General features: G+C 46.8%; 1 protein-coding gene across 1 annotated transcript; it reads right to left on the bottom strand.

Moving 5' to 3' along the window:
- Positions 1 to 319: 319 nt before the first annotated feature.
- On the bottom strand, positions 320 to 2,012 carry SOX11 (SRY-box transcription factor 11). Its single transcript, XM_077811561.1, has one exon. The coding sequence runs from the start codon at positions 2,010 to 2,012 to the stop codon at positions 810 to 812; it is 1,203 nt and encodes a 400-aa protein (XP_077667687.1). The 3' UTR covers positions 320 to 809.
- Positions 2,013 to 9,892: the final 7,880 nt, after the last annotated feature.

Genomic DNA, 9,892 nt, shown 5'->3' on the forward strand with positions numbered 1-9,892 from the left:
AAAAACACAGCAAGAATGTTCCCTTTTCACTGTACAAAAATACGCCTGAAAATATATTAATTTTTAAAAAAGACTGAGGTCTGTTATGTATCAAAAATGTTTCAATACCTTTTTGTACTGAGGTCTAGGCTGTCTGGTATTCAATCAAGGAGGTATAAGGGAACAAGTTACAAAAAAAAAGTTGGCAAGTAGAAATCACATTTGTAAAACCATAGACAATTTGATCTGAAAAGTAAACTCTGATCTTAAGTCAGTTCACAGTTTTTTTTTTCTTTTTGTAAGCGTTTGTACAGTCTGCATTTTTTCAAGCTCCCTGCAGCTTTGTTAAGAATCGGATGCATAGAAGACATCAGTTTTCTCCCTCCAAAAAAAGTTGCAATGGTCCCTTTCAGAAAAAAAAAAATCAAATCAGAACAGTTCTTTTAAGATCTCTCGCGGGAAAAAAAAATCCACAACCCCCTTGAGTAACAGTTGTGCTGCCAAAAGACTTCTTTGCAGACCATCTTCCAGACTTCAATCACAGACCGACAAGCTTCGAATATCGACTTCTGAATCATTTTTCCCCCAGTCCCCCATGCCTTTTTGTTGTTGCGATCACCAAATTAAAAAAAAAAATCATAACTCCGGGCTCGGTTTGGAACTAACTTTGAGACTTAAAAAAAAAAAATAGAAAAAAAGAAAAAGAAAAGAAGACATTTTATTATTTCATTTTTTTACTCCCCCACTTCCATCACATCATCACCAGCATCATCTTTCCTCTCCGATTTCTCTGCTCGGTTGTTCTCACCAGCGACACGCCTTCCCGCGGCTCAGTAAGTGAAGACCAAGTCGGAAAAGTTCGCTTCCAGCCAGTCCCCTGCGATCATTTCGCTCAGCTCCGGGGTGCAGTAATCGGGGAACTCGAAGTGAGAGCCCAAGCTGCCCTCGCTGAACGAATCCAAATCTTTATCCACCAGGGACAGAGACAGGTTCCCCGAAGCGGAGCTCACCCCCAGCTCCGAGGCGGCGTGAGGGTGCTGGGAGAAATTCAAGCTCAGGTCGAACATCAGGTCGTCCGTCTCTTCGCTGCTGGAGGAGGAGGTGGAGATGGACCTGGAAGACGCCGGGGACAGGCTGGGCTGCTGCTGGGTGTTCTGCTTGGTGATGTTCTTGAAGTTGTAGTACAGTCTGTTGCTGCCGCTGCTGCCGTGCGAGGCGGCGCCGCCCCTCACCTCTTCGTACAGGCTGGCCCCCTCGGTGGACTCTGCCGAGGAGCTCAAGGTGGGACTGGCCGGGACTTTGGCTACATTATATCGCCTCTGCTGCTGCTGCTCGTCTTCCTCGTCCTCCTCCTCCTCCGCCTCTTGCTTGATCCTGAGCTGCAGCTCGTCCTCCTCCTCCTCCTCCTCCTCCTCCTCGTCCATGAAGACGCACTTGACGGTTTTGCTGCTCACTTTCAGGGTGCCGTAGACATAGTCCTCCCCGGCGTAGTCCCCGGGGTGGGTGGCTTTAGCCCCGGGCTTGGCGGGAGAGGAGGAGGAGGAGGACTTCAGCTTGCTACATTTCTTACTGGAGCTCTTGGCGCTTTTGCTGCTGCTGCTGGTGGGTGCGTTTTTCTCCGGGCTCTGGCTGGCACTGGGCTTGGCTGATGGGTCCATTTTGGGCTTTTTCCTGGGTCTGTATTTGTAGTCGGGGTAATCGGCCATGTGTTTGAGCCTCAGTCTCTCCGCCTCCCGGATGAAGGGGATCTTCTCGCTGTCCTTCAGCATTTTCCACCGCTTGCCCAGGCGCTTGGAGATCTCCGCGTTGTGCATGTCCGGAGACTGCTCCATGATTTTTCTCCTCTCGATTTTAGACCACACCATGAACGCATTCATCGGTCTCTTAATGTGCCCTGAAGCCGTTTTGCACCAGTCCGGGTCGCTCTCATCCAAAGCGACCGGGCTGCATGCCATAAACTCGCCCTCTTCGGTGTCCATCGCCTCCCTGGGCAGATTGCTTTCAGTCTCTGTACTTTCTGCTTGCTGCACCATGCCGGGCTTGGAGCGATTTCTTTGTGTGTGCCAGCCCTTTCTCTGCCCCGCCACACGAGCCCTCGGGAGTCACAAGGCGAAGCCCCGCGTGCGAGTTGCAAGGTCCCTCCTGCACCTTTCCTTCCCCGCTCGCACACGGCCGCCTCTGCTCCCCTTGCACCCGGCACCCGCAGGACTGGGACGCTCTGCGGCTCGGCTCTTTCCCCTCCCCCCGGCGGCGGCGGCAGCAGCACCGGCAGCCGCCCGGACCCCGAGCTCTCACTAGATCACACGCCCCCTTCTGCAAAAGTTGCGGCCGGGTCCCCTCCGAACTAGTTATCAGGGTTTCATATGAGTGACATCACTCCCCCAGCCAGCCAATGGTGTAACTCGGGCTCCTCCCACTGGCTCCTCCCCTCTGCCTTTATTGAAGTCCCCCACATGCGCCACCCGCCCTTCGCACCGTTTTAGTGGGGGAGGTGTGGAATTGGAAGAGGCTGGGCTGGGAGCTTAATCTTAATATACATATATGAAAAATGACTTGCATGGGTCATTTAAGATGGGTTGTATTAATGCTTTCACCATCTCCTCCTGGGCTGGCTATTAGAAAGCATAGCAATTTGTTTTGCTAGAGAGTGTGGGATAGTGGATGTGAATCTGGTGCGATTATTTCCCATTGCCTAGTGCAGTCAGGCTGGGTGAGCTCATGTCCTCGGGACTGAGGTGCAGCCTCCGGGCATCTGCTGTCTGTGCTTCCAAGTAACTGAAGGTGGCGCTTCAACACTACAAGCTTTTCAAAAGCATGCAGCTAGTTACTTTTTTGCAAGGCAAAGAAATCAGTTTAAAGATAAAGTGCTGATTTCTCATTCTCGTGTTTCCATAGTGTCTATTTTATCCCTTCTTTCTCTTATTCTCTTCCTCCGAACCTCCCCCACAGTCAAAGGCATCACCTCTTTACTCATGGTTCTCTATCTGCCAATAGCTGGAGAAACAGTCAACGGGTTTGCTTTTGATCAGTTAAGATCAATGACACCTATTTGAGATGTGTGGATGTTTCGGACTTCAAAATCTGGTGGCTGTGACATTTACAGGCACAAATTGACCCATGGCCACCTCTGGCATTATTCACACCTGTGATCATTTTTTTTAAATCATGAAAAATATAGCATACGTTAAACAATCTAATTGCATAAAAACAGTACTTTGCCTGTCATGAATCATTTATTTTCACTTCCTAATTTCGACTAGACCATAATGCCAATAATTAGCCTTTTTTCCCCCGGGCTAGTAGTAAACCAGATTAAATAGGGCACTGTGTCACATGGTGATTTAAATCCACCCTTAACAAATCAGGGTGCATAGATGGTACTTAAAACATGTTTAAGAGGAGCAAGTTTCTCCCCCCCCCCCCCCCGCCGCCTTTCAATTTCATGGTGCTGTAAGGCTATCTACATGTTAGCTCCAGATGCTGGGGAGATAGGAAGGTCTAAGCACCAGATACTCCCTTTAGGGAAAAAGTAGGAAGGGTGGGAAAGAGGCAGAAACATAGCTCTCCACCCTATACCTCCCCAAGCACTGTCCAGATGCAGAGAGTGGAGGGAAGAGAGAGCATAGGATGGGAAAAGGAGTCTTGCAAATTACTGCCCCCATAACAAAAAGGGGCCATGTGAGAAATGTTGTCTCTGAGGCACAATGCTTCCCAGTCCTCCCCATGACGGTGCCTAATGACCCAGTCTAACCCATAATAATGGTTATTGTTTATCATCTGGGTTGTATGAGGTAAAAAGGAAAATGTGAATGGTATGAGTCAGCCTATCATAAAATATTATGACTTATAGTAATATATTAAAATAGATCTTCCTAACAAGGGGGAGCAGACTCTTTAAAGCCTGGCCTACCTGAGGGATTGCCTATTTCCCTGTGTAATACTGCCACCACTGTGGTCATCAAAGGAGCCTGAGTAGAATTCCCTTCATTATAAAAGAGGGAGAGAGGGTTGCTGGGCATTCTCTGTGAAGTCTTCATGACTCTGGTTTCTCCCCACCTGGTCTGAAGTAGATTGAATTCCGTGTCCATATGGGCACACTGCAAATGTCATCTGTTTGATAGGGGTTTTGGAGAGGGTGAGGGTATGCGTCCCACAATGATGAAGGGGTGGAAAGGAGTCTCTGTAGATGTCTGGCTGGCTGAGTTCCTGTGAAATGACTCCTGGCTGCTGGGATTTTGTTATTAGTGATGTCACGGTGCCTAGAACCTTGGAGAAGTGTCAAAAAGGCTAACAGAATGTTAGAAATTATCAGGAAAGGGATAGAAACTAAGACAGAAAATACCAAAATGCGACTGTATGAATCCATGTGCTCCCATACCTTGAATATGGTGTCCAGTTTTGGTCACCCCATCTCAAAAAAAGATACAGTGGAACTGGAAAGTTGCAAGAAGGGCAACAAAGATAATCAAGAGAGACTACAAAGATTGAGGGTGTTAAGCTTAGAAAAGAGACGAGTAAGGGGGGTTATGACAGAAGGTTATAAAATCATGAATAGTGTGGAAAAAATGATTAGTGATGTGTTATTTAACTTTTCCCACAATATAAAAACCAGGGGCCACATGATGCAATTAAGAGGCAGCAGATTTAATACAAACGAAGAAATACTTTTTCATGCAGCACACAATTAACCTTTGGAACTCATTGCTGTGGGATATTGTAAAGTCCAAAAGTATAACTGGGTTCCAAAAAAGAACTGGATAAGTTCATGGAGGATAGGACCATCAATGGCTGTTAGCCAAGATCAGGGATGTAACCTCTTGCTTGGGTTGATACTAAATCTCTAACTACCAGAAGACAGAGGTGGATCATTCCAACTGCCCTGTTCTGTACACTCCCTGTGAAACTCTGGTACTGGCCACTGTTGGAGACAGGATCCTGGGCTAGATGGACCATAGGTCTGACACAATATGGCCATTCTTACGTCTGGTCTTATGTTCTTTTTGTTATTTTAAATTTAAATAAATAACGTGAGTAGAGATGGTCGAAAAATGGAATTTCCATTCTGTGGGAAATTCTGAGATTTGGTCATATTCTGAATCAGAGTGAAAAGTTGAAATCTCAGAAATTTTGTGAAATATTTTTTTGACCTTATCAAAACATCTCATTTTGCTAAGGTTCAACTTTTTCATTTCAACTTTATTATTTTGACTTTTATGCTATACCATATAATTATAACATGTATTGTAATTTATAAGAACATAAAAGTTGAAATGATAAAGTCAAAACAGAACATTTTGACCTTATCAAAATGAAATAAAGTTTTGATGAAATTGGCATGTTCCTATGAAAGTTTTTGATTTAATTCTGATGGAAATCTGTTTCAATGGAAAATTTCCAATTAGTTCTAAATGTGATTAAGAAGCCAAACAAAAATATAGGGCCTTTCATGACTGGGGTGCCATCTAGAAAACATTGCAGGATCAGGCTTTTAACTATCAGAACTTTTAATGTAGTCAAATAGCAATAACACTCCAAAATCAGACAAGAAAAAGTTTTACTACTATCACTAGTGGAGGGAAAAAATAGGCCAGATTACTTCCTTCTTTTTACCACTGTCATTGCAACCTAAAGAAGACTATTTTTCTTGTCTGAGTTTGTCTCCTTTGTAAAGATGAATATAAATACTATAAAGGCTTCCACATAACCCCTCCTCTCTCTTTTTTTTTCTTTTTTTTTTTTTTGAGTGCCTTTGGTGTATTTTGACAACATTTAAAAATCTTTCAGACTGGTCTTTTAATTCTAAGCAGATATACTGCTCTTGCGGGCTTCTTAATGTTGATCTTCTGTCTGATTTTTTTTTTTGGAGGGTGGTGCTGGAGAGATGATGAAGTTTGAAAAACAGGGCTGACGACTAATCGCGACAGGCAAGAAAGTGAGTGTCTTGCAGATTTCAGAGATCTGTTGCTGCACAGGAAAAGGTCTCTGTAGAATGAATAAGGGGCTGGGTTTGCCCTCAGGAGTGCACCTGAGACTAAAAAACCACTACCGTCGTGATCTATGTGGAGAAGCAGACCCCCCTATGCACGGCCGGATTAAGGCAGGGACTTTAGGGGCTGCAGCCCAGGGCATCTGCTCAAGGGGGCCCCCACAAAAATAAATCACAGGCAGTGATCTCTAACTCCGGGTCGCTAAAAGTCCCGCAGTGCAGAGGGGCGCTCGGGCAGGCTGCCTGCATGCCGTGGCCCCACGCTGCTCCCGGAAGTGGCCAGCTGCTATCACGTCTCTGTGGCCCCTGGTGGGGCGCAGGGAGGCAGCTCCGCATGCTGCCCCTGCCCCAAGCACTGTCCCCGCAGCTCCCATTTGCCAGTTCCTGGCCAATGGGAGCTATGGGTGTGGCGCTCACAGGCGTACACAGCACACGGAGACACGCTGCCCTCCTCCCCACCAGGGGCTGCAGAGACATGCTAGCAGCCAGCCACTTCCGGGAGCGGCGTGGGGCCATGGCATGCAGGCAGCCTGCCTGAGCCCTGCTGCGCTGCCGGCCACGAGCCACCTGTGGTTAAGTGCCTCTTGGCCGGAGCCTGCACCTTCCACCCACTCCTGCACCCCAACCCCCTGCCACAGGGCAGAATCCACTCCTGCACTAAACTCCCTCTCAGGAAAGAGACTTCTCTACAGGGGCCCCACAAAATCTAATAGCCCTGAGCCACAGGAGAGTTAATCTGGCCCTGCCCCTATGTACTGCTCTTCTAATGGGATATCTGCCAAAATAAGAATTAAGTTTGACTCACAGATATGTCATGTCTGCTGTTGAAGAAATAGAGCTGGGTTTCTACAACCGTGGGAGGTATGAGTCAACAGTTGTTCTGATACCAAAAGCGCAGTGTGGCATGCTAGATAAAATTTGATGACAGGCTCCCTGCATTTTGTGCATATTCACCACCAACACCACCACTCTGCAAAGTTTTTGCATCTGGTCAACGTTTCATTGGCTGCAGAGCTTGGTGAGGGGATAGTCTGACCATTCTTAAGCATTGGTCCCATACTAAATCAGGTCGGCTGCTGCTGGCTACGTGATCACAACATCACTGAAATTTTACCTGTCTGTCCCTCTGTACAGGCAGACAGGCAGCTGGGCCAGATTTCCGTGAGTGGTGTTGCAACATGGGACAGGGGGTCACAAGATCACTGAAATTTGGCCCAGAGTCCCCTCCATCCAGATGAAGGGGTGGTCAGGCCAAATGGTGTTGCGACCTGCCACACAAGGACTCTGCTCCTGTACTATGGAGTGCAGGGGAGTCTGCTGAGAATTCGATTTCTGGTGGCACTGGCTCATGCATTGAGTGGGTAAGAGAGGGGAGACTCCCTGCTTGAGGGAGACCTGGGATTTCTGTGGGAGGAGTGGGGGAGATGAATGGAGACCAGAATGGGGTCACTGCCAGAGGGAGTGTGAGCAGGGCCAGATTAACCCATAGGCTAATAAGGCTATAGCCTTAGGCCCTCCTATTTTTAGGCTCTACTGTAGGTCCTCCATTCCATATTCAAGTAACAGCTGAGTGATGGTAGTGGGGCCAGCGGAAATTTTTTGTCTCATTAGATATTGCTTTCATAGAATCATAGAATCATAGAATCATAGAATATCAGGGTTGGAAGGGACCCCTGAAGGTCATCTAGTCCAACCCCCTGCTCGAAGCAGGACCAATTCCCAGTTAAATCATCCCAGCCAGGGCTTTGTCAAGCCTGACCTTAAAAACCTCTAAGGAAGGAGATTCTACCACCTCCCTAGGTAACGCATTCCAGTGTTTCACCACCCTCTTAGTGAAAAAGTTTTTCCTAATATCCAACCTAAACCTCCCACTCTGCAACTTGAGACCATTACTCCTCGTTCTGTCATCTGCTACCATTGAGAACAGTCTAGAGCCATCCTCTTTGGAACCCCCTTTCAGGTAGTTGAAAGCAGCTATCAAATCCCCCCTCATTCTTCTCTTCTGCAGGCTAAACAATCCCAGCTCCCTCAGCCTCTCCTCATAAGTCATGTGTTCTAGACCCCTAATCATTTTTGTTGCCCTTCGCTGGACTCTCTCCAATTTATCCACATCCTTCTTGTAGTGTGGGGCCCAAAACTGGACACAGTACTCCAGATGAGGCCTCACCAATGTCGCATAGAGGGGAACGATCACGTCCCTCGATCTGCTCGCTATGCCCCTACTTATACATCCCAAAATGCCATTGGCCTTCTTGGCAACAAGGGCACACTGCTGACTCATATCCAGCTTCTCGTCCACTGTCACCCCTAGGTCCTTTTCCGCAGAACTGCTGCCTAGCCATTCGGTCCCTAGTCTGTAGCGGTGCATTGGATTCTTCCATCCTAAGTGCAGGACCCTGCACTTATCCTTATTGAACCTCATCAGATTTCTTTTGGCCCAATCCTCCAATTTGTCTAGGTCCTTCTGTATCCTATCCCTCCCCTCCAGCGTATCTACCACTCCTCCCAGTTTAGTATCATCCGCAAATTTGCTGAGAGTGCAATCCACACCATCCTCCAGATCATTTATGAAGATATTGAACAAAACCGGCCCCAGGACCGACCCTTGGGGCACTCCACTTGATACCGGCTGCCAACTACACATGGAGCCATTGATCACTACCCGTTGAGCCCGACAATCTAGCCAGCTTTCTACCCACCTTATAGTGCATTCATCCAGCCCATACTTCCTTAACTTGCTGACAAGAATACTGTGGGAGACCGTGTCAAAAGCTTTGCTAAAGTCAAGAAACAATACATCCACTGCTTTCCCTTCATCCACAGAACCAGTAATCTCATCATAAAAGGCGATTAGATTAGTCAGGCATGACCTTTCCTTGGTGAATCCATGCTGGCTGTTCCTGATCACTTTCCTCTCATGCAAGTGCATCAGGATTGATTCTTTGAGGACCTGCTCCATGATTTTTCCAGGGACTGAGGTGAGGCTGACTGGCCTGTAGTTCCCAGGATCCTCCTTCTTCCCTTTTTTAAAGATTGGCACTACATTAGCCATTAGCTTTGTACAAATTAATCCATCAAGATTGTGAATTCAATTGATGGTGGTTGTGATTTTGTCTTTATAGACTAAGGAAGTGTTTGTGGGCCCAAGCAATACTGAACTTTGTACACAGGCGGCCTACACTGGACAACAGAAACCATGTCAAAGAAAGCAGGATGGTAGAAATTGAAGGAGAAAAAAGAAAGACGGCAAAGACAAGATGTAATGCTGAAAGGTACTCCTCTCCTAACATTTCTTCCTCCTGCTAAATCTGGTGCTGAGGAAGTCCAAGCGAACCAGCCCAAGTGAACCTGCTGCGCCGGCACCTGATGAAAAGGAGCAGCCTCCTGTGACTTCTTAGCTGCAGTCTCACCGCACTCCTCTGACGACTTTCCCAGTGATAGTAATACAAAAATACCCATCTCCAATGACTCAGGACTTCTCAAGATCTCACTGCATATTGGACTGAGAAGGGCCCACAGAAATGCCAGAATCTAGATGCTGACTTTTCATTGCCAAAGCGAGAGTACATCAATCAGAATCATTATCTGAGCAAATCAATATTTGAATAGATGAAGCCTAACAAACAAATTGGCAAGCGAGAATGGCTCATCTATTCACCTTCTAAGAAGAAAGTGTACATTTTATTGCTCCCTGTTTTCTGATACCAAAAAGTGGAGAATGTTTTGCGAAGGCTTCAATGATTGGAAGAACAATACTGCATACATTACCAATTATGCAATGAGTGAGCAGCATACATTGTCAGTTAGCATGCCCTAAAGAAAGTTAGCGGCAGAATTGATACCCACATGGAAAACCAGTTTTTGGAAGCTCGTGCTTATTGGAAGAACGTTCTCAGACATGTAGTTGAAGCCATAGTTTTTCTTGCT

Source organism: Eretmochelys imbricata, chromosome 3 (assembly GCF_965152235.1).
Source record: "Eretmochelys imbricata isolate rEreImb1 chromosome 3, rEreImb1.hap1, whole genome shotgun sequence".
Taxonomy (NCBI): domain Eukaryota; kingdom Metazoa; phylum Chordata; order Testudines; family Cheloniidae; genus Eretmochelys; species Eretmochelys imbricata.

Coding starts and splice junctions, on each gene's coding strand:
- SOX11 (XM_077811561.1), bottom strand. CDS start 2,012: ATGGTGCAGCAAGCAGAAAGTACAGAGACTGAAAGCAATCTGCCCAGG.